General features: G+C 39.6%; 1 protein-coding gene across 3 annotated transcripts in view; it reads left to right on the top strand.

Annotated features, from left to right (window-relative positions):
* The window catches only part of cpne5b (copine Vb), a 125,014-nt gene that overhangs the window by 95,143 nt on the left and 5,860 nt on the right, over window positions 1-24,011 (top strand). For all 3 annotated transcript variants that reach the window (XM_063474405.1, XM_063474404.1, XM_063474406.1), the window contains 10 exons: window positions 5,564-5,605; window positions 5,882-5,957; window positions 7,776-7,829; window positions 9,141-9,202; window positions 12,263-12,309; window positions 14,453-14,634; window positions 14,799-14,926; window positions 16,111-16,213; window positions 23,127-23,184; window positions 23,849-23,922. In XM_063474405.1, coding sequence (XP_063330475.1) covers window positions 5,564-5,605; window positions 5,882-5,957; window positions 7,776-7,829; window positions 9,141-9,202; window positions 12,263-12,309; window positions 14,453-14,634; window positions 14,799-14,926; window positions 16,111-16,213; window positions 23,127-23,184; window positions 23,849-23,922 — 826 coding nt within the window. The remainder of the gene's footprint in view (window positions 1-5,563; window positions 5,606-5,881; window positions 5,958-7,775; window positions 7,830-9,140; window positions 9,203-12,262; window positions 12,310-14,452; window positions 14,635-14,798; window positions 14,927-16,110; window positions 16,214-23,126; window positions 23,185-23,848; window positions 23,923-24,011) is intronic.

Raw genomic sequence — 24,011 nt, 5'->3', positions numbered from 1 at the left:
GCTGGTTTAACAAGACTCTCCAAAGTGACATCTCTAAATGAATAAGACTAGCAAGACACAGTGTCTCCGCTGTAAAAGTAAAGCATCCGTCCCACTTCCTGCAAGATTTTCTCCTCCAAACAAGACAAACAGCCACTGGAAGGCAAATAAAAAATAGTGCTGCACATGGTCTCTCTACTCTATTCAGCATGCCATTTATTTTAATAGGTTTTAAATGTGAGACCATGTTGAGCTTCCCAGGCTATGCCTTGTCCCTAAAATAGTTTATATTGTAGTGATGTGCACTTTAGGCATGAATCTATGAAATTCCAGTGATTCAAACTCTCAAATCAGGTGATGAAAAAATGGCATTTCTGTTTCATTTGTGTTTCATTTTCAGTGTCTTTGTTAAATCCTAAACTTCCAATGGGAGCTGACTGTAAATATTTCAGTGACAGCCATATGTTATTTTGGCTGACTTCCCCTCCAGTCACAGGACACTTTTTTTTTCAGCCAGTGTGGTGTTGCATCTAAAAACATACACGTGCTGCCAAAGGAGTGTCCAAGGGCTTTAATGTATTCTACTACTTCTGTTTGGAAATAGTTTCAAAAGGCTGATGTTGTCAGTCTCCCATTTGGGGAGCACAGCTAATGGATGATCATGCCCTTTTAACACCCCATCAGTGGACAAACTGAAAAGATATGACGAAGGGGGTCTGTCACCGCAAGACACATCCATCTGTGAGTTTAAATTACTCAGCATGCTTTGGTTCACATGCAACCTTTCTCTCGCCCCTCAAATACAATTAAAAGCCGCACTGCCTCGTTATAAAAGCAAGACGGAGAACAAGTGGCAGAAGGAGGTGTGAGCATAAAAGCTGAACTTTTTAGCGACGTGACAAAATATTTGATTTGTTGAGTTTCGCATAGCCAGCTGGATTGCTCACAATAGCGGGCTGTTGAATACCTCGTAGCAGGTGATAACAAGGAGCTGCCAGGTGTGTACTCAGCCTACAATAGCCCAGATGGAGTGGCCGCTGAGAGGGTATGCTTATAAAGAGGTAGACTTCATAACAGATTTTAAAACTTAACCAGAACTTTTGGAGTTGAATTGCTCAAAAAAAATAAATAATAATTTTTTAGTTTTTTTTTTTTTTTTATCAGTGAGGCAGTTTTGCCACCACAGAAACTCCAGCTGTTTGGCATCACTGGAACCCCGTTTTATGAGTTTTTGAGTCATAACTAACAATCTCGATTGTTATGTTTTACAATAAGTAATATTCAGTAAGAGTAATATTTACCAATCAGAGATAACTAATCGCTGTTGCTGCGTTTGTTCGTGTCCACTCCATTCTAAATCAGGTTTGGGCTTAACCATGACCTTTTCCATTCACATTTTTCAGCTTTTCCCCAGACTCGATGCAGTTTTACCCAGACTACTTTGTAATGCTACCTGGTGATGGGTACTGCTTTGAAGGCTGAAGTCAGAAAACAAAAATCCTTGTGCAGGAAGCACCACAGACTGCATAAAAGACTTTAATGTAATTGACTGCAGCTTTACCCTGCAAGATACGCACTGATACATATCTGTGGTTGTTTTGAAGCAAGTATAAACTAAATCCCCCTGTGCAGAGTGGGGTACATGATGTATTACTGCATACACGCACTACTGCACCTCAGCTGTCATACAGAAAGTGCTGCTTGTTATTGTTAGGAAACAGCAAATGGAAATCCCAGATCAATCCAGGAACTACTGGCCAAAAATATTTTAGTCAGATCAGCTGGCAGTCTTCTAAAATACCCTGCAAACAAGAAAGTCAAGGATTAACAAAAAAACCACCTTTCAACTTTGCTAGCAAGTGTCAGGATGGCACAGTGATTAGTTAGGCCATACTTCCGGTTGCAGCAGAATCCAGTTGAATCCCTGGTGACAGCAAGCATCTGATCCTTGAACAAATTTAAGCAACAAGACGATATTTTGGCAAACAACAGGCGAGTGAAAGTGAAGGAAAGGAAGCAGATGAGATGGAGAGGGGGGAGAAAATGAATGAGAAAAGGAAGACATTTAACAGGCAGCAAAGGCAAGTCGAACTGGAGAAGGAAAAGCAGAGATCCAGCGTGTCAAAGGCATTGTTCCAGTCAAGGAGAAGAAAATGAGGGAGTGTGAAGAGAAATAAGACAAGTGGAAGACACTTCCAAGTTGTTCTATATTCAGCTCCACAATTGGTTGTGTAGGAAAATCTCACCTTTCTAGTGTATTTCATCAGCGTAGGCGGTACCTAAGGTATATATTTAAACACTAATAAATAATTTCAAACACCAAAAGAGTCATTTCTTCCTCATTAACATCCTAGCCTGGGTGACTCAAACATCATCTATTTTTATTCCTGGCAAAAGATCACAGACAGATCTGTGTAATTGGAGCTGAGGAATTGTTCGGTATCAAACGCGGTCTCCCTTTTTGTCACTCAGTTATATAGGCCCCCATTACTGAAAATGAGTCGTGTTCATTAAAGATGCCTCAGAATAGTAGCCAAAGATATCACTGGCAGATTAGTTTTGGAGTGTATATTGTTCTCAAGGTTCAATTGAGCCACTCGAGGATCCGGGCCGCCCGTGTCCTTTGATACGGCTGTAAGATTACCGAGATTTAAATTAAAGTTGTGTCAAATGTTAGAAGCGGGTCTGATGTGGTCCTTTATTGGAGTAGCATGACATACACTTAAGCACTTGTTACTCAATTTGTTCCTGTATATAGACTGGTGAGAGGATTACGTAGTTTTTTTTCCTCTGCCCATTATTTCTATTTCCCTCCCTCGAGGAGAAGCACCATGTTCCTACCATCGAAGATGACAAGCACATTTTGAAGATTACCTCAAAAGAACAAACTGTCACCACAGAGCGACAGGGGCCATGTGGCAGGGAAGGTGGCTGGGCTCATATCAGGCATCTTTCAGTTATGCAGTGACAAGAAAGAAATCTATGATCTACTGGTTGCTTATATTTTCTTTGGATCTGGATGGTGTCAGTACTTGTGTAACTCGAAGTCGGGGAGGGAGGGGAGGTATGGGGGTTAGATCAATGTGACTCCGAAATGAAAGAGGCGAGAAAAGTTTTCGCTTCTCTGCTGGGACATTGTTTCTGCTGCGTTTGTGTAAAATGTCATCAGTTTGCAAATGGCAATTTTTTGAAGGGAGCGCTTTATACAAGTTGACGTTTTCTCTTGCAACATGCAGCCAGCAGCTCAGCCTTGTTCTAATGTTAGCGAGTATCCCTTTTAGAGAACCGAGTGACGTGTGTTTTAACTGATTTCGGGGCTCCCTGAGCACGGTGTCAAAATATTTTCTCCTGGTAAAGTGTAGCTGTTGTTCGTGTCCTTAAAAATAACCTTTGATAAAACTGTTGGTGGAGACTTGGGTTTATTTTTTTTACACAGAACAGAAGATTCACATATGCACCGCAGTGTATTTATTTTAATCTCTTTTGTCCTCAGAAATAACTTTTCCGTTAATATCTGTTTTAAAAATCCACTTTTAAGACATTGCAGAATTGTTGTAAAGATGCTGTTTGGATTTTGTAGTTGTAACAACCAACTGACTAAACAATCCACTGCATTCACTTTGAAGGACGTCAAAAATCTGCCATTTAGTGAGGAAAATGCAGAAGCAGCATAAGTACCCCATAACTGCTTCCATAGGAATTAAGAGGGCGAATAGCAGCCTGATAATCAAATGCATGTGATTAACTGATCATCAGGGTGTGAGGACCTCTGTAAAAGCAGAGGTTTGTTCAGTTTGCAGGTCTGGGGCATTCGAGTGTGTCAGCAATGATCTTAGAGAGGTAATTGTTGCTGCCCATCAATCTGGGAACTGTTAGAAGGCCATTTCCAAACAATTTGAAGTCCATCATTCTACAGTGAGAAACATTATTCACAAGTGGAAAACATTCAATCTTCCCAGTCGCCAATTTTGCCAGGAGTGGACGTACCAGCAATTTCACCCCAAGGTCAGACTGTACAATGTTCAGAATGACAAAAAACTCCAGAGGTACACCTCTGCAGTCTGCAGGCCTCCGTTAGCATGTTAAATGTTTAAGTGAGTGACTGTAGAAGTAGAAAAAGTGTGAACAAATAAGGCTTGTTTAGAAGTGTTGTCATATCTGTGTTGTATCGGAATGAACCAATAGGCTTCTTCAACACTGTCATTGAATCATGGGTAGACTACAATGCTTCTGCATTTTGGCTTAGTTTTTGTTAAATAATTGCACAGTGTGATATGTGTTGTGTTCTTGTTCATCTTTGGTTGTATTTACCATCTTTTAGGACCTGGTAAGGACTAGATAATGTTTTTGTCCTAATATGAAAAACTTTCTTTTTACAACCACTTTAAATAATAATTTAAGTTTTTTGTACTATAAGAAGGCACTAAGAAACCATAAGACACCACTTAGAAACTGCTAATAAACCTGTTCATGCCACTGCATGAACAGGTTTATTAGCAACAAGGTCATAGTTAATATCCCTTTTGGGAGCTTGCTGTTTTCCACCTTCAGTCACTGCTTGTTTAGGCAGACTGAAAATAACTTAATTAGGTCTGTGGAAAGGATTGTGGTTTTGCTTAGTTTATTCCTCTTTCACACACCTCACTACTCAAGAGTACCCAGTACATTTCAGCGTGATTCTAAGAGGTCCTGACCAACTATCCATGTGTAACAACGAAGGAGCGAGACTCTTCCCACCACTGCCATGACCCAGTGCGCTGTGGCACCAGCGCTATAGGACACTCTAGCAGTGTTGACAAGCTATCAGTATGTGACAGCCTGAGAATTAAAAATCGCCTCTTCCTTTGCAGATTTAGTGTCAAGTTGGTGTAAAGTTTAGAACATTTAGAATTACACAAAAACTTAATAAACTCTACTCCAGGTCACTTCTTCATGCTTTGACACAAACCTTTAACCTCACACGATCAGTCATCATATGAGCAGGCTTTCTTCTCAAGGTCTGGGGTTGGTTTGATGGAAATTACGGGTGACCTAGGAGCTCTATAACAACTGTCTAAACGTCAAAATAATGTTCACCAAAGTGAAGAAGCAAAGCAAAAGCAAATCTCTACTTACTACCTTGTTTTATTGCATTGAACATAAAGAAGCACCCTCACACCCACCTGTAGTCTATAAAATTTCTAAAAAACCTTTTCCCTAAGCTGCGTACACATTTAAGTGACTTGCTTGCTTTGAAGCTGAAAGCTGGTTGCTTGTAGACATTCCAGGCTCAGGCTGTCTAGGTTATCCTCTAGCATATTTATCACCTGGACAAATGTCAGTCAGTGATATTTTTCACTCCTGTTGATGGTCGCTTCAGTTGCTCGACAGGAAGCCCATTTCACATCAACAGCGGTTATAAAGTTGCCAAATTCACTTTCTATTGTGACCAGCTGACACATCACTGCAAATTGCTTCCAGTGTGTACACAGCTTAAGTATCTTTTACTAAATATTGAATCCACATCTTGTCCAAAAAAGTTTTTAATCACAGCTAACCTTATTATGAGTCGTGTTTGTGTGTATGTTCTGTTTGGTTTCCCCAGAACAATCAAAGTGGAGGTGTATGACTGGGATAGGGATGGCAGGTGAGTATATTAACCAAGAAATTACACGACTAGTCAGAATCTGAGAAATCTTTAACGTACAGTTACTGTTTAAGACCATATTTAATTATATGTAACTCACTCTAACTTAGCTGTACAATAATCTCAAAAGGCCAAGAACTCAAGGTTCAAACTTTACCCAAGAATGTTATAATTTCCTGTCTTGAAGCTCCATCTTATCCCAAACCTCTCCCCTGTTATTTGTAATAGAAATGTTTCTAGTTACTGATGCTTCTCCCCCTTTATTTCTTATCCCAGCCACGATTTCATTGGGGACTTTACCACCAGCTACCGAGAGCTAGCTCGAGGGCAGAGCCAGTTCAATGTGTATGAGGTAATTCCAGCATTCTCACCATTCAAGTGCGTGTCTAGAGGCTTCTGAAGTCTAGAAACCCTCTACACTTGGGATCCTGGATCCCATTTTTGACAGGACTGACATTGCTGTCTTTGTCATCATTGCATTGTTTTCTATTACATTAAAAAAAACCTCCATTTCGTTTGATAGTCTCCACTCCTGCAACGCAAAAATCCATAATGAAGACACACTAAAAAAGTTATTCCATACTTTTTTCTTATAAAACAGTATTTGAGCATGTCTGCCCACCTCCTCCTTTCAGTAATACATCAAATTAATGGTTTCTTCTGCTGATGTTCTTTTAAATCCAAGATTTATTTTGCTGCTATAATCACCTGGATGCTGACACACATAAAAATACAGCTATTAGCAGCAGCACGAAACAGGATTAATAGGGGAACAATCCAGGGATTTAGAATGATCAGAGCTATTTCTCAGTGCTTCTCAGGGGACAGCTTACCATGTCTCTTCTCTTAATAGCATACAATTTGGCTCTGTATGCAAATTACAAACACATCTCATTTAAATATCTCATTCTGGGGATCGAGATTGAACTGCTTTTGCCAAAATGACATAGGTGTATCCCATGTTTACATAAAAATCCCACTTTATTTTGGGCAGAATAGAATGCATTGCATTAATCTAAGAGGCAATGCCTTTATGCTACTATTCAAGATTAGAATATAATATTAAATATTTAGGCGACCATCTTTAATGAACCACAACTATTTTTTGAGGGTGGGGCAATTGAAAGCTAATATCTTAGCAAAGAAGTACATGTCAATACCTTTACGCCTCTGTGATTCGGTGGCCTTCAGCAAAGGACAAATACCTGTCTTTTAGATGTCAGCTCCATTATACGCTACTGTTGATTCCTCTCTGCCTCCCGGGGAGACTGAAAGGCCCTTTAGTTTTTGCATCAGCAGATTGTTCAGTGTGTCAGACAAATTGCCATCCCTCCACGTTAAATTAGGGGCTGTCACTTCCATGCCTAGCAGCCATAGAGAATTGAGGTAATGAGCTGAGACGTCTTTGGTCTTCAGATTGACAATTCCGTCTTGTTTTGGAGCCGTTAGAATACCAGTAAAGCAAGTGTACACCTCGCACCTTGAGCCCGTCTCACCCCATCGAGTCATTGCAACCCAAGGTTCATGTTTGAATTTCCAGTCTCCAGTAATGTCACTGACGTGCATCCATTTCTAGTTTTTCTAATCTTCCCTTGCAGGAGCGGCGCTTTCTTATAATACCCATCTATTATTTCATAAACACGCGCCCTTTCTCACCTCACTTGTTTCCTTGTTGCTCCTCCATCAGTCATATAGACACACTCACTGTTCCATCCTGCCTCCACGCTGCATACATCTGTGTGATGGCACGCAGTTTCTGTGTGCCACCCACACGCATGCCTTCATTACATTTGTTGCCTCCAATTAGGGTGGAATTATATCATCAAACCAAAGGGTGTGTATGTGTGTAAAAGGAAACGTTGCTTTAGAGTGTGTAAAAATACATCTGACCCAGTGATGTAGTATTTTTTTTTTTTTTTTTTTTTTACATTTTTTTGGTGAATGTAAAGGTTTGGTCTGAAAAAGGCCGCTTTACAGTTTGCATAAAATGCTTGCAGCTAATAAGCACAGCCCAGAAACAGTTCTGGTTTAAAGGCATTTTGTGTTACTGGCTCTGGTAAGCTAGAGGCAGTAATAAATGTATAAATACTTTTCATATAAAGTATTTCTATGCTCAGCACATGATGGACTGGATTTTGGATTTCCTGTTCCTTTCCTTGTTTCTTTGTAGGTGATTAATACCAAAAAGAAAATGAAGAAAAAGAAATATGTCAACTCTGGAACAGTGAGTACAGTTTCAACACTAATCAGGGCTGGCAGACTGCCGCTTTTCTGTTTCACACCTACTTTTCTTCTGTTAATGATTCCCTCTTTAATTTTCATGCAAGTGTTGTGGAAGACTTTGGAAGGTGCGCTTTCTATATCTGGACAACAACATGAAGCACTGTACATGTTCTCTTTAATTGTCCACAGACCTGTTAATTAAAGATGACACACGATTGAGGCTACGTCTACACTAATCCAGATAATTTGAAAACGGCGTTTTCGTCTAAAAACGCTCCGCGTCCACACTATCGTTTTCAAGCGTTTCTGACCAGTTGTTCATCCACACTGAAATGATCAAAAACGCTACGTTCCTGTATTGCGCATGGGTGAAACCTAAGATGATTCGACCTGCCTCATTTCTGTCTGCCGTTTATTTACTTTCCGGCTCTTTGAAACGTCGCGGCAAAATGTCGAGGAAAAGCACCGAGTTTTTTAAATGGACTAACAATGAGGTGGAGTTCTTGCTGCAAGTAACACAAAAGTACAAAGTTGCAAAAGCGATTGAGATTTAAAGAATTTGAAGAAAAGCTATCTGGAGCATGTACAAACTGATATTAATCTTTAATAGGGCTGTCAAAATTGAGAGCAAACAAAACAACTGCTGTATAATGCCCTCCGTAATCTTAGTTTAATTGGTCACATGAGTGCGACACATGACTAAAATACGTAATCGTTTTCAAAAAGGCTCCGGGTTTGCTGTCCACACTGTGACACGAAAACGGCGTTTTCAAATGTACCCTCTTTGGAGAGCGTTTTCAAAACGCTGTGTTTTCCTTGACCGAAAACGCCGTCTCAGTGTGGATGGGAGGCCAAAACGGAGAGAAAAAGATGCGTTTTCAAACGAAAACGTATTAGTGTGGACATGACTGAGTATATGTTCCTTTAGGTAATTATGTTAAAAGAGAAATTTTATGAAAGCTGCAAATAAAAATGTATATGAGTGGGACAAAAGAAGGATGACAGAACCTTACAGACATGCGTTGAGTAGCCACCACCTGCAGCCATTTGTGACATTTGTGATTTCCACAGAGCTTACCTAGCAGCGTGGCTGTGAACACGTAATGCATACAAATTTATCTCATCTTCTCTTCAAACGTCTCCTCCGGCAATGCAAATGAGTCTTTCATCAGAAAGCGGCCGGCTCACATCTTTTACCAGAGAGAGCATAAAGTGCTCAACTAAGACATGATGTGGAGTTTATTTTGGATTGAGGGGAAAACATCAATACCTCTGCATTTAATCAAGTGTCTATTCTTGTCTTTAATTTCAGGTGACCCTGCTTTCCTTCTCAGTGGAGTCGGAGTTCACCTTCTTAGATTACATTAAAGGAGGGTGAGTGGGGATGACCACCTTCAAACTGAAAGAAACCATGAAATTGCCTTTTACTTGTAATGCCTTACTATGACTAAAAGCCTGTCGTAAATAACGCCTCTGTCGAAGCATAAATCAAGGGAGGGAACATTTATAACTAATGCAGAAATACTTGGGTGGTTTCATCTTTGCACTTAATGATGCAGAGTGAGGTCACCGTTAAATATTTGTTGATTTCCCAGAAGTTGAAAGCTCAGCATCATATTTATTTAACCATGCTTGAAACACGAGCCTCTTGGCACATTTGTAGGACACTGAATAATATCAACATTGTGTTCCTTTCTGATATTTGCTTGTCTTCCAGCTCTGGTTATTCTCCAAGAACTCTGTAGAAAAATATCTGGCACTTTAATGTTCAAACAATAATTTGAGCCTTTGTTAACATACCAAAAACCGTCTGTGTGGTCTTCATTAAAAATGTTATTAAAATACTTTCCTATCTTTCATGCAGAGGGATCAAAAGTCCAATGTTCCACTGCAACTTTGTCAAACTGACTAATAAGTTCATAGCTGGAGTTATCTGGGGCATTCAAACTCCAAATGTATATTAAATGAGTTCTAAAAGATAAACGGTACAGTACCAGCCCTCCAACTTCAGTTAAGCTTTAACACCGGAGGTTGACGTGTGAATATCAAGTCTTTCTCAGGTGAAGTGTGTCTTTCAGGCGGATTGGGCTGTGCTTTGATCTCAAATGTCCCACCACAGCAGGGCGGCTGTCAGAGTTTTTATGTGCTGTGGCAGAGCTGACAAGTGTGACACATTTCGCTGACAGTTCCTGGCGTTGGCTGATTTATGATACAATAACCTTAAAGTTTAGTGGCCTCTCTTCAGACATATCATCCTCATCAGTCTGGCCCCTAACATTACTGTGGTGCTTACTGAAAGACATAAGAGAGCTGGTTCTTGCAAATGTGAAGGCTCTTTTGAAAATGGATGTAAGTTTGTGAAAGTGTGCCACTTAAGCTGTCCAAACCCTTTGTAACCACAAAACAGGAGAAACACCTCCATCACTGCCATCTTTTCTGCTCCAGCTGTTGAAGCACTTTTCTGTAATATTTAGCTTTACAGCTTTCATCGGGATAAAAGTTGAAGTATGCCTGCTTTTACATCTCATTTTAAAGCCACTGTAATCATAAAAGAGCAAGAACAATCTGACTATTCAAACAGCTTTAAAGCTTTCCACGTCAGTGTAGATCTCTTTCAAACTCAGCAGCACAGAGACCGTAAAGAGGTTAAAGACTGAGAGGACATATGAGGAAAATCATTCAAACATACCTTTTTACCAATCACAAATTTGAAATAGGATGTGTAACAATTGTGTTGTTGTGAATTAACATAAATGCAACACAAACTGTTCCCAGCGACCTGTAGGGCGAGAACAGAAGAACGTGCATAATCAATGCAGCTTGCAGAAACATACTGTGTATTTTTTGTTCTAAATATTTATCAGTAAGTAGAGGACTATTTTAACTAGCAGATTTTTAACAGCCAGTAAAGACAAAATGCAGTAGTGTTGTAGTTGTGTTATTAATCGAAACTTCAGACATGCCGTGCTTGACAAATGTATTAGACCACCCCACAATGTAAGGTGTAAGCCTGCGGTCCCCGGGCCGTGAGAGTTGAGGCTCGGGTTGAGGCTCGGGTGTGAAATGTATGGTATTCAGGGATTTTATCGGTTTTTATCGTTATTTTTTTTATTGTTTTTATCACTAACTCGGTTTCCCTGGGTCTTTTCCCATGTAATGAATAAATCTTCTTTTTTTTGGTATCGGTATTTTGTTGTATTTATCTGCAACACCTTAAATGCCGGTCCGTGAAAATATTGTCGGACATAAACTGGTCTGTGGAGCAAAAAAGGTTGGGGACCGCTGGTGTAAGCCACACCTGCTTTTTAACAGCACTTAATGATTAATCCATCAGTGTTAACAAGCTCTATAATCAAAATGTTTTTAATACTAAAATATAATTATTGTTGTTGTCTGTGAAGTTTCTACTGTTTTACTGAAAAGCTGTAAAAAATAGTGAAGCACATTATAATTTCTTGATGAAGATAATTACAGTCATTTACTTGAATTCCTGGACAGATAAAAATGAGTTTTAGTGGGCAGACAAATCCAGTGTGCAAGCTTAAATTTTGTTATAAAAATGTAAATTCTCTTTGTTATTTGCCTAAAAAATAACAAAATATTTTTTTTGTTTTAACCAAAATTTTTGACGAATTAAAAAAATACTCGCGTGTTCTTATTTTCGTGAGAGGTGGTCAAACAAATTAATGTAAATGAACATAAAAAGTATATCTCACGCTGAAGAGCTCTGAATTTCCTGCTGTAGATGTACAATTTGCAAACCTGCCCTCCCAGACAGTAATTATTTCCAAAATGTCCTAATGAATGAATAAAATGAAGTTTAATTAATGCTAAGGTGAGCAGGGTCAGGCTGCTGCATATTCTGCGTCCCTACCTAAAGCTGAAAGGTTAATGTGAATCCTTAAGTCATTTGTTTTTATTATCATTCTTTTGCTGTTCTCTCTGGTGACTTTCATAGATAATGAGAGGCTGTCGTGTGAGCCCCCGAAGGCCTCGTCTCATTGTTGTAAATTAGAAAGGAGAGGGGAGTGCTTCATCAGCAGGGAAAATTGGATTATGATTTACTCTTAAGTGCTCCATCAGTCTAATTGCTTGTTACCATGCTCCATCTCTCAGAAGCTCCTCGGCACCTCCCGCTTTTCTCGTGGAGGTGAAAGTCAGATAAACAAGATAAAAGAGTGTAATCACTTAAATATTGCTTGACAACTGGCCGTACTTTGTATATTGATGCAGTTGGTATTGACAGTGAGGCTGATCGATATCATCATATGAAAAGATCGCCGTGTTGTATGTGATCTCCCTCGTGTCTCTTGGGGTCATGTGTGGTCGTTGGTATGAGCATGGAAATTCAATGAGCTCTGGCATGTTTTTATTGTTGGCTGCGTTCTGTTGTTGATTTTTTTTCCAATGTCCTCCCCTCCTTACCCCTTCTAGGACGCAGATCAATTTCACTGTGGCCATTGATTTCACAGCATCTAACGGTGAGTGATACTAACAGCAACGTGTGTATGGAGAAGGGGGGTCAGGGGATAAAAATATTTAGCATTGCTCCAAAAGCGTGGCATGTCCAAATTCACAATGACACAAACCATCACTGCAGGCATGTACATTGTACACATAGTGTCTCTAACAGCCGATGGCCTGGAAAGTTCTTACTATATGTTTTTTGAGAGCTTAAAGGGTAATTAGAGCAGCCGTTTAAGTTTTAAAAAGCAAATAGCACCACACTTAACTGTCATTACACTACTTATTCCAGTAATTATGACTGAATGCAGTACTGCAAAAGATTTATCCACATGGAAGTCCTAGCTTTCAGCATGAATCACAGTTATTAGGGGGGAAATATAAGTTTTCCTTTTTCCTTTTTTTTGCTTTATCATAAACACGCCCCTAGAAGAAAACTTATTTCCTCCCTCAACTTATACTAACCTGTTTAATGAAGCTAGTGTTTTTCCATTGTCGGGTTTAAGCAGTTCCATTACTTCCATACAAATCATTAAAAGGAAAAATGTGGACACTTTACCTAGAAGCTTTAGCACAGGGGTTGGGAACTCCAGGCCTCGAGAGCCGGTGTCCTGCAGGTTTTAGATGTGTCCTTGATACAACACAGCTGATTTCAATGGCTAAATTACCTCTTCAACAAGTCCTGAAGGCTGGTAATGAACTAATCATTCGATTCAGGTGTGCTGACCCAGGGTGAGATCTAAAAGCTGCAGGATGGTACTCGAGGCCTGGAGTTCCCTACCCCTGCTTTAACATGTGTAAAGTGTACAGTAGCAAAAGTCTTGAGCCTTTGCTTTCAAAGAGCCAAACTTTTTATTGGTTTTAAAGTGCTTGACCATTTTCAGAGAGATGTTTTTTTTGTTTTGTTTGTTGTGAAGCCACTTAATACTGACCTATAGATCCTTCGTACGTGAAAAAGGCACCTAACGTGAGATTAACAAAGAACCCATTTTTGCTTAGGTCTTTAGGTACTTTGTTTCTATAGTAAAAACACAAATTTTGGTCCCATTTCTTTAGCTGAATTTCCAGAAAAATGACAAACATAACAGTTTGACGAGCATAAAATAATATTTTTGCATCAAAAAGATGATTTCTAAAAAAAAACCTATTAGCTGAAAACAAAAAAAAGAAAGAAGAATAAGGTAGAACTGAACAAGCTCTAAGAGCTGTGTCTGGCCCTTCAGAGGCAAAACTGTTTTTGCACAATATACTGTATTTCTTTTCTTTTCTTGTCTATTTCTTTTTTATCATATGTTTCAATAAATCCCTGTACCTATTTACCATTTTCCTAGCAGACTATAAAGAAAGGAGGGTTTGCCCAAGACTTTTGTACAGTACTCTATCTGTGAGTCCATATTTGAAACCACCTTCGAGCCACAGATGGTGTTTTCAATCAACTTGTGGCTCCAGAGTATCTGGTTAAATCTCTAGCAATAGTGTCAGATGGTAATGTCAGTTCTGCTTTTGTCAACCTCCATCCCACTTTAAAGACCTGCTGCATCAAAAATATGTTGGTTTTTTTTACAGTAAATCTGCCACCGTTTCCTATGAAGGCTGGATGTTAGAATGGAAAGCTTAGCAGCTAATAAGAAGGGTGGAATATAGCAGACAATCATTTCTGTGCTGCTTCGAGATTTGCAGTTGTGGTGTTAGTCCAGGTGATATGCAATTTGTTGTTATACCCCAGACCCCTGATAAAGTCACTTGACCAGGAAAGCAGCAGGATTTGTGCTGTCAGATAGGAAGTAATAAAACTGGTGAGCACATATCACCAGCAACCTCACTGAGGGCAATGACAGCAACATTTTCTAAACACATCCAAAATATCCCAGCTGGGCAGTTAATACTGAATGACTTTATGATGTGCCGTTACAGTGGGGCTGTTTAAGAAGGTCACAGTTGTTGATAAGCTTACAGTTTGTTACAACGACTAACATGGGTGAACATCACAGCTCAGGCTCACTGCAGTTATGTTAATGTGATCAGTGACCGCAGCTTTGCTATTTTTAAATGTTAGAAAAAGCCCCACCCAAAAACAGCACCTTCGATCGATTGCACCTGAAATATGACTTTGTTGCTTATGCATCAAGATGAGCTTATAATTGATTTATTTGTCAACAGGTAACCCGTCCCAGTCCACTTCACTGCACTACATGAATCCCTACCAGCTAAATGCTTACGCCATGGCCTTGAAGGCTGTTGGGGAGATCATTCAAGACTACGACAGTGACAAGATGTTCCCGGCTTTAGGCTTTGGTGCCAAACTGCCGCCCGATTGGCGGGTGTCACATGAGTTCCCACTGGTATATGTCCCCCACCTCATATTACCTTTGACTGAGTTTAGCTGATTTTAAATGTTTAGCTAAATGATTTCTCACTTTGACAGTAACTACAGTAAATATTGTTTAGGTTTATTTGACTTTAAGAATCTTGAACAGGATCTTGTTTCTATTTTTATCCTTTTCAGAATGGAAACATTGAAAATCCATACTGCAATGGTATTGAAGGCATCTTAGAGGCATACCATCAGAGTCTAAAGACAGTGCAGCTGTATGGGCCGACAAACTTTGCTCCTGTGGTGAACCATGTTGCCAGGTGAGAGATCCATGCAAGCTGGTGAACTCTAACAGATGCTATTTCATTACTTTTTGGGACTTTCCACATAAGTTAAAGTGATTTTACATGCAAATTCAAAATACCGTCTTGGATTCTTTATTTATATTTTCCCCTTTCTTTTCTTCTTCATCTTCTTCTTCTTTTTTAGCAGCAGTCATTTTTGTTTTATCCCTGTGGATTTTCCTCTTGTGGCAACTGTTCATGCTTGTCTTTCTGTTATTATGATTTATACATTATTTATATCCAAATGCTAAAAACACAGTAATATTAAAAAAACTCTGCAGCTCAGAAAGATTATCTCAGAAACTTATTTTTTAAAACAATTTATATGCAAAGAGACCGGCAGCCTGCGTTATAGTCTGCTGGGTGTCTCAGATAGAATCAGCTGTTGTGGGAATTTATTGGCATAAATAGTGAGATTATCTTTTCTTTATAACATTGGAGTTAAAAAAAAACTCAACTTCAACATTTTTGACTTCTTGGCTTTAACTTATCTGACCTCTCTGCTTCACAACGAACAGCATGTGATGTGCTTCAGAATGAATTGTAATTGGCTTACAGCAATCAAAAAGCAGTCACACATATAGCCAGTGAAATAAACGACCAACAATCTAAGTCATATATTTTGACCTGCCACTGTATTTTACACAGCCGTGGTGTGACGGGATTCGGTCGGTGTCATTTTTTGCCCTCACTGGCACATTTGTTGAGCCAAATCCAAACAGCTCTCCATTATGACAATGCTCTAATTAAAAATGTAATTCTGATAAAAAGGTATCTCACTTTTTTAAGCTGTGGCTTTCGGCCAGTCGGTATTTAGCATTTGAATAAGTTAGCTGATTTATAAAGAGACTTATTTTAACAAAGAAATGAATCAAACGGTGAAAGAAGGCTTTGCTTTAAATCTGCTTGATCTAATTAATCGCCCTCTTCTCATGGGGTGTTTTATTGCGTGTTATCTGAAGTACAGCGATGACAAAGAACATTTTTTTAAATTGAATTTGCATGTAGTGAGAGTGCTCCATAAGCCATGCACTGTCATCCGTTTGTTTTCCACATCGATGTTTTGATCAATTCATTAATAAGTCTTGAAGTCAGATTTATTTCTGTATTAAAATGATAACAAGGCATCGTGTAATGATGGCTTCTGTCTGTGTATGCAGATACGCAGCGGCGGTGCAGGATGGCTCTCAGTACTTTGTGCTCCTCATCATCACAGACGGCGTCATTTCAGACATGGCCCAGACCAAAGAGGCCATTGTAAATGTAAGAATGGGAAAGTGGGAGAGCATTTCCTGAGAAAAAAAATGGCTAAATACACCCAATTTGTTTTGGCGTTAATGAGGACACTTTTGAACTCAATGATGCTGTGTAGCGCAGGCTAAAGGCCATTATTTAAAGAATAATTTGTAATTTAAGAACATAAAAGTGTTTCCTGGAGATACAAAAATCTCAACAGTCTTATTTCTGTGCCCAACTACAAACAGAAGCTGATTAAACTTTGTTCCCTTTACTCTACTCTCTCCCTACCATTACCATTCATATTTCAACATGCTCAGTATTTCCTTTGCTTAGAGGGGACTATGTGCACTTGTTTCACTTCGGCAAAGAATGACAGCATTCACTGTTTTCTGCTGTCAGTAACGACGCTAGCACCAGTTCTTCTCTCCTCTGCTCCCTGTTTCGCCATATCTGTATGCATATGTGTGGGCAGAGAGGAACATAGAGTAGAGCAGAGCAGACAGATGTAGTGGAGATTAAAAAAAAAATAGTTGAATTGCCAGCAGCTCATTGCTGTCAGTGCTGATAGAAGCGAGGCTAGTACTGAGCTGAGAACTAGCAGCTCCTGCTGATAACATTACAGCTGCACCTTCTAACAAGCAAAGAAGGAAGGGCTTTGACTGATTCACGGTGCCAGAGAGGAAATTCACCTATACGCACCACAAGAGGTTACTTTGTTTGTCTTCATACAATCTTGTAGCAGTAAGGACCGCAATCAAACTCATTTTTCATCAATATGGCACAACAAAACTGGTGTAGTGTAAAATGAAGTGCAACAATAAATGTTGTTTTTAGTTGATTTTAGGGATGATTATGCGGTTAAGTGTGCACTGATTGCCTGCCAAACTCAAGGTTACAGCAAGAGGGCCAGGCAGCCTGTTTCACTGTTTTCAAGCTACAATGAGCTAATCAACTGTTGGCGCTAACTTTTCATGAGGTATCAAGTAAAAGTCTACTGATTGAGAAAATTACATATAGCCCTGTTGTTCAGTACGTCCTCAAATGTCTTATTTAGTCTGACCTGCTGACTGACAATCAATGGACGTGCTAGCTGCAGCTATTCAGCTGCTCTTAGGAAAAAAAAAAATTGTTACGTCTCCGATCAGCTCTAGCATGCCCTAAAACTTCTCTGTGGTTTTCTCTTCAGTCCATAGAACAGCACTGTGGTTTAATAATGGCCGCTGTTCTGCTGTACACAGAGAAAAAGGACTGGAATGATGGCTTCAAGCAAGCCGCATGTTTAGAACTGTAATTACACATTTAGAAACTTTCTCATCAATGATACATAGACCATTAAATTACCTTAAGGTATTCCCTTTCTACCAGTGGACTATTAATAAATACGAGATGTGAAAAGATGAAGGGCATCCGGCGTAAAAAATTTGCTAAATCAAATATGCGGAGCTCCCCGCTGTGGCGACCCCTTGTGAATAAGACAGCAGCTGAAAGTTTAGCTTATTTATACTGCCTCAGTAAATAAAGCAGCACAGCATTGTGTATTATTCCTCAGAGCTTCCCCCCCAAACTTGTCCTCACACCTTTCTTTCCCCAGCCTAAAACAGTAGGTGGCTGCTGTTCTCCCCTTTCCCTTTTCCTCCGTCTCTTCCCCTTTTCTTCCACTCCTCCTCAGCCTGCCACAGGCACAGAACACCCAGCAGACTGGATTTAAAGGGAATTTGCGACTGTTAGTCAAAACATTAGAACAGCCACACCTTCCTTTTAAGATCTTGCCTGCTGCTCTATCACACTGCCTCCACCTCTTCTGATCTACTGATGCTTGCTGCTTCCACTGCTTGCCTTTTTACCCTCCACGGATCCCGGGCGAGGGAGGACACATGTGCTGTGGTTATATAAGCCTTTCTCATACATATTCACACTTGAAGAAAGACCTAAGAAACAGAGTGAGAGGAAGTGAGTGCCTGAGTTTATATTTGTACACATGTACGACAACTGGAGAGCGGTGTTTGCGGTATGTCTGGTTAACATGTGGACATGTGGCTTATCATGCGGGTTTATCAGTCACAACTGATTCTGCTGCATTAGAGAAATCCACCTGTCAATCACTCAGCAGCCCCCTCCTCTGCTCGGGTTGCTCTGCTGCCTCATTTTCTTTACCTCTGTGGAATCATGAGTCTCCCTCGCTCACACACACAAAGACCTGCTGTCTCGCTCCATCTTTTTCCCACTCAGAGATCTACACCTCTTTGTCTTCATCTGCACCCTCCATACTTCTGTCACCACATTCAGACTATAAAAAAAATCCTCTGCTGCCTTTGATTTCCTTCCTTTCTCATCTTCTACTTGTTATCTGTCTGTGCTTTGTGCTCTGTCTCTTTATCGGTGCAGGGACCCAACAAAAGCACTTCACTTCACAACCATTTAACCTCCTTTTTTTTTTTTTGCACTGTTTAGATGTTGATGCAAAATCAAGTTTATGGTGCAGAGAAATGAGCCCTGTTGAAAGAAAACTGAAGTTATGTGGATGCAGCTGCAGTTTTTTAAGTTAATTATCCTCCTGAAATGGAAGGACATAATTTGAGTTTCAGAAGTAGCGGCTGCTGGATCTCTGTAAAGCACAGCTAGTAAGGGCAACACAGCCCATTGCTTTTCAGTGATTGTTAAAAGATTCAAATTCCTGTGGTAACAGTTCATGTATATGCCACGACCTTTTCAGCTGCGTCTGTCATGACCGGCATAATAAAGTTGAGCATATAATACACGACACCTGGGAACATATTTATCACTCAGTTTTTATTTTTGAACAAATGGGCATTTGTTTTCTGACAGACTCACAAAAAAGAGCTTTATTTATTCAAATAAATAATCATTAAGGAAAATGATCATGATGTAAACTGAATGTATACCAATGAAGTAAATTTCATTAGATTTTTGCAGGTAAGTCAAATGGTTAAAAAACAGCATTTTGATGCATATAGTAGCTACTCTGACTTTATCAGCTGTATTCAGCTACATCCTTTTTATCTAATGTAGGTTTTTCCATACTTGCATCCTGGAAGTGAAAGCACAGAGTTTAAGGTTTTCATCAACTGTCTTCGTCAGTGTTTGTATGTTTATGTGATATCGCATATTACAGTCCTAAAGAGGATACTCAACTGAAAACATGAACCTACTCCTGCGTTTCTCTGTAATGTCAGGGAATATTTATTATAGTGATGTTCCTTATCTTCTCCTTAACAGATGGACCAATCTCAACAAAACATTGCACGAACATCGTCACACATACAGCAATTATTAACGTGTATATGTTTTTAAAAACATTTGTTATAAATCCCAGTTCTTTTTATTTTTTCGTATTCATCATCCCCATGCAAATGCAATGTTAAATTCTCTGTTTACGTCTATTTGTGTTTCACGGTCGCCAAAATTTGCATCCAAAGTGTAATTTTCTTCATGTCACTGCTGAATATGAAGAATCTGAAAAAGCACCATAGGCCAGGATAGTAGTAGTAATAGGAAACAATATACAGCTAGTGGCTAGAGAGAGGGACAAAAATGAACTATAGGGCTGACCTGAATGTTTTGTGGGAGGAGTAGTCTTCCTCGTAATGTACATATGTTTGTCACATAGGCACTGTCATGTTAGTGATCACTGTGATGCTGTTGCTTGGCTGAGAAAACTGTATTCGATATAAAAAACATTTCGTGGGTAAAATCTGATTACATTCAGCCACATTCTTCTTAATGCAGTCAATACTAGTCTGTCAAGATGTGAATGATAGTGGGCTGTTGTGTTCAATAACTGGCTGAACACAGAATACACTCTGACAGTTCAAAGGTAAGGTCTGCACTCACTGATAATTGTGTTATTTTTAAAAGTCTTCAGTCCTAAATGTCAGCCAATGTCAGACAGTCTAGTAACATAGCTGACCAGGTGTGAATGAAATGGTTATTACTCTAAACATAAATCCATAAAGCCCCTTAAGCTCATATGTGTAATTGCAATAACACAAACACTCATCAAAGCATGCACATGCCTGGCATTTGAATTTAAGAAGCACAAACAAAGTGAAGTTGCAAGTTTTGACTGACACTTTGTTTTGTTGTCTCATTAGACTGGATCTCTGCTGCAAAACAGGGTGACAGGAGGACTGCAAAAGTGGGGCATGGTGGATTGCCAGGTTATTTTTAGTGGCATTTGATGCTGAGATGTGTGTGTGTCTCTGGCTGCGCATACACTTACGGATATCTGTGAGTATGAGTGGGAGGACAGGCACTGACAGGAGTCGTGTTGAACACTGATAATCGCGTTGATGTGATGTGGCTGAGGTACTGAGGACACAAACTGCTCTCATCCCTGTGGGAAAAAGAGGTTGCCTGATTTGCCACAGTGCATTTGTCTTGTGCCAGCAAGTTTAACCCTGGTGATGTGACTGCTTTGTAAAAAATATGTGAGTCTAGGAAACCTTATTAGATGTAACAGGAGATTTTGCATTGAGCTTTCATGGTGTCATTTATGCGGAAAGGCCACTTCTAGACATAAATGGATAACGTACAAAGCTTAGAATATTAATTTATGTCTGCTATTTATTTCTACAAAGTAAAATTATACAACATTGCACATTTTGTGGTTGCAAACTCCACAAAGATTGACTCCTAAGCTAGTTGGGAGAAAACATGCTGTCCAGATGAGCACTAAATAACCTTTCCCCTTCAGCAGATATCCTGATTGTGAAAATGGCATTCTAACATACAAATATCTAATATACAAATATTTGTTTGTATCACCAGCAGTTTACAAGTTGTTGCTTATATAATAAAGTATGGGGCAGCATGGTGGGGAAGTGGTTAGCACTGTTGTCTAACAGTAAGAAGTTAGTCGGGGTTAGGTTAATTGGTTACGTTAATTAGGCAGCCGGCATGTCCAGGATGTTCCCCACCTCTCTTCCCATGGCAGCTGATATAGGCTCACTGCCTCTGCCACCCTAAATGTATAGTTGGGTGGTTGGATTGATGGATGGTTAGGTATCTCAGCATCTTCTCGACTGGAACTCAATTTGTGCAAACATTTATGATTCCAGGGGTTGATGCATCCCATAAAGACTTTGGACAGCTTTGCCTCAAGCATCACTTTCATGTGGAATGACTTGCTGTACAGATGATGTACTGCTCAAGTGATGTAGAACAAATTAAATTAAGAATGCTTTCAAATCTAATGTAATGAATATTTAATGTCATACAAAGGACAGTAAATTAAAAAAAATACATAAATTCAATCCATATTTGCTATAACCACCGTTTGTCTTCAAAGAAGTTCTCTTTGTTACACTTGCACACTTTCATGGTACTGTGCAGATAGGTGTGTTTCCAGACTGACTCCATTGAGATTCGGGCTCTGGGAGGCTCATGCCGTTATTTGTGGAAACTTGTATGCGTGTTTCACCGTGTTGTCATGCTGTGGAATAAATTTGTGACCAATAGGATGGTTCCCTTGTGGTGCTGCATGATGGATGGAAGAAAATGTAACTTCTTAAGTGTCATGATAGAGCGATCCAGTGGTTAAGTGGTAAGAACCAACACTTCAAAGCAATGAGGTTCTGGGTTAAAATTTTATGGGTGGATTTTCTATCTGGGCCTCCCTCCGGGTACTTTGGTGTCCTAATTAGTCTAAAGACATGCAATTTATTGATGATTGTAAATTGCCCACAGGGTTGTGGTCAATAAAGTGCATAGATAAAGTGATGCATGAGTCATTAAATGTGGCATGTAGTCTAAAGTGCATTAAGTATCCAACAAGACTATGAAAGTACTCTATAAATGCCAGTTTATCTCCAAGTGCCTTTTGGTTGCACGCTGCACGTGTTTATATCTCAGCTGGATGAAGTTTGTTTTTACTTTTCATTCTTTCTTTTCATTTCTTTTCATCTACCTAAGTGAAAAATACCAGCAAATCTAATGAATGCAGGACAGCCCCGCATGTTCCACTTGTAGCTTGTGCAATTATGTGCACATTAATTGTTGCAGACTAGACATATACACCCACAGAGGCTCTCTCACACAGACTGGTAAATTACAGCACAGTGAGAAATAATTTAGGAAATGTAGCAGCACCATATCATTTGCTGTTCTGTTCATTTATTTTCCATCTAAAGTTTGTGCCGATCTCTTCCACAGTATCAAGACTAACTGCACTCAACATGAGTCCCCAGTGTGGCCTGGGAGTGGCTGGGTGGGTGAATGAGGATGGTTGCTCTAGTGACTGAGTTGGCACCTCCTCCCTCTCCCTCTTCTCCTGGCTCATAAATGCGACCATCCAGCTGTTTTCCCTTTAGTCTCAGCCAGCTTCGTAGTTTCACACTTCTGTTCGACATTCATCCAGGCGGCAAATTCCGACATAAACGTCTACAAATATTTGTGTGAAAATAAAACATCTGCCAGTTTTAGCTATTAAAACAGCATCAGATACCAGTGTGGCATTTCAGATGACACTACTAGTGTTTTCAGTGAGTTAATCTCCATTCCTCAGTCTGACAATCAGCATTTAATGGTCCGTTGCTGAGTGAAGCCTCTACATAACGGCTGGTGTCATTCAAATGACAGAAAATTGGATTCTGAAATATCAGAAATCTGGGATAAGTTTAGGAAAAAGTATATATATTTTGCATTAGCATCTTGTTTCATTAGCTTTTCTGACTGACCTCCTGCTTCTTTCTCCCCTTTTTATTTTTTCTCTGAAAGTCTGTTCTTACCCAAAGGTCATTTAGCTAGTTAAAGGTTGATATAGACCTTTTCTGCTGCTGCAGTCTGCTGGATGTAAAAGAGCGTGTAACTAGTACAATGTCATTATGTCTCAGTAATAGGCACAAGAGGTTACTGGTAATGGTGACAAGCTATGTGAGCGAGAAAGAAATTCAGTTGTTTCATTTCTATATCTCTGCAGGGTGCCAAGCTTCCTATGTCAATCATCATAGTCGGAGTGGGTCAGGCTGAGTTTGATGGTACGTTAGCTTTAAATTTTTACCTTTAGAATGATTGTATTTGTAAAGACCTGGTTTATAAGGAGGTAAAGCGTTTATGTGCGTGTCAAAACAAACATGTGATGAAAATTATTATTATTAAATTACATTATGCATTATCTTCTGGAGTAATAAAAGAATTGATATATCTGTGAAACAGCCTCTATCAGCCAATCAAATCAGCCAACCAGTGTATTAGTCATTCTCCACAAATAATTGACAATTTAATTCAACTCGCAGTCTGTTATAATAAGAGCTGGTTCTAACCTCTCTGGCACTAATTCTGAGAAATACCAGAGAGAAAATTACTGTACAAACTCATTTGTCTCAGTAGAGAAAGGAATGAGGAGGTGGATGCAGGCATAATTGTAGAAGAAATGGCTGGGGTTAATTGCTGGGTTTGCAGTATTTAGTGCTGATGATTCTAAATTGCACAGTCTATATTAAAGGACTTATTAGTTGATTAGACATGCAAAAAAGAACAATTATAGCTTTTACTAGTGCAAAAAGATCATATTTAAATTTGTATTTTTATCATCTGTGATAAATAAACCTTTTAGTGTAAGAACCTTTTGTCATAAAGGCAGCTGCCTCTAACCAGTTTTCCCACTATGTGTGTGTGTTTGTGTGAACTTGTGTCTTCCAGCTATGGTGGAGCTGGATGGTGATGACATCAGGATCTCATCCCGGGGGAAACTGGCAGAGCGAGACATAGTTCAGGTGACTGGCCTTTACAGCATGAAACAAACTTTGGCTGTATTCATTGCACGCACTGAGTCTGAGAATCACTTTGGGGTCAAAGGTCATGG

This window comes from Pelmatolapia mariae, linkage group LG5 (genome assembly GCF_036321145.2).
Source record: "Pelmatolapia mariae isolate MD_Pm_ZW linkage group LG5, Pm_UMD_F_2, whole genome shotgun sequence".
NCBI lineage: Eukaryota > Metazoa > Chordata > Actinopteri > Cichliformes > Cichlidae > Pelmatolapia > Pelmatolapia mariae.
Note: the sequence above shows the minus strand (reverse complement) of the source record. Positions and strands in the feature narration are given on the sequence as shown.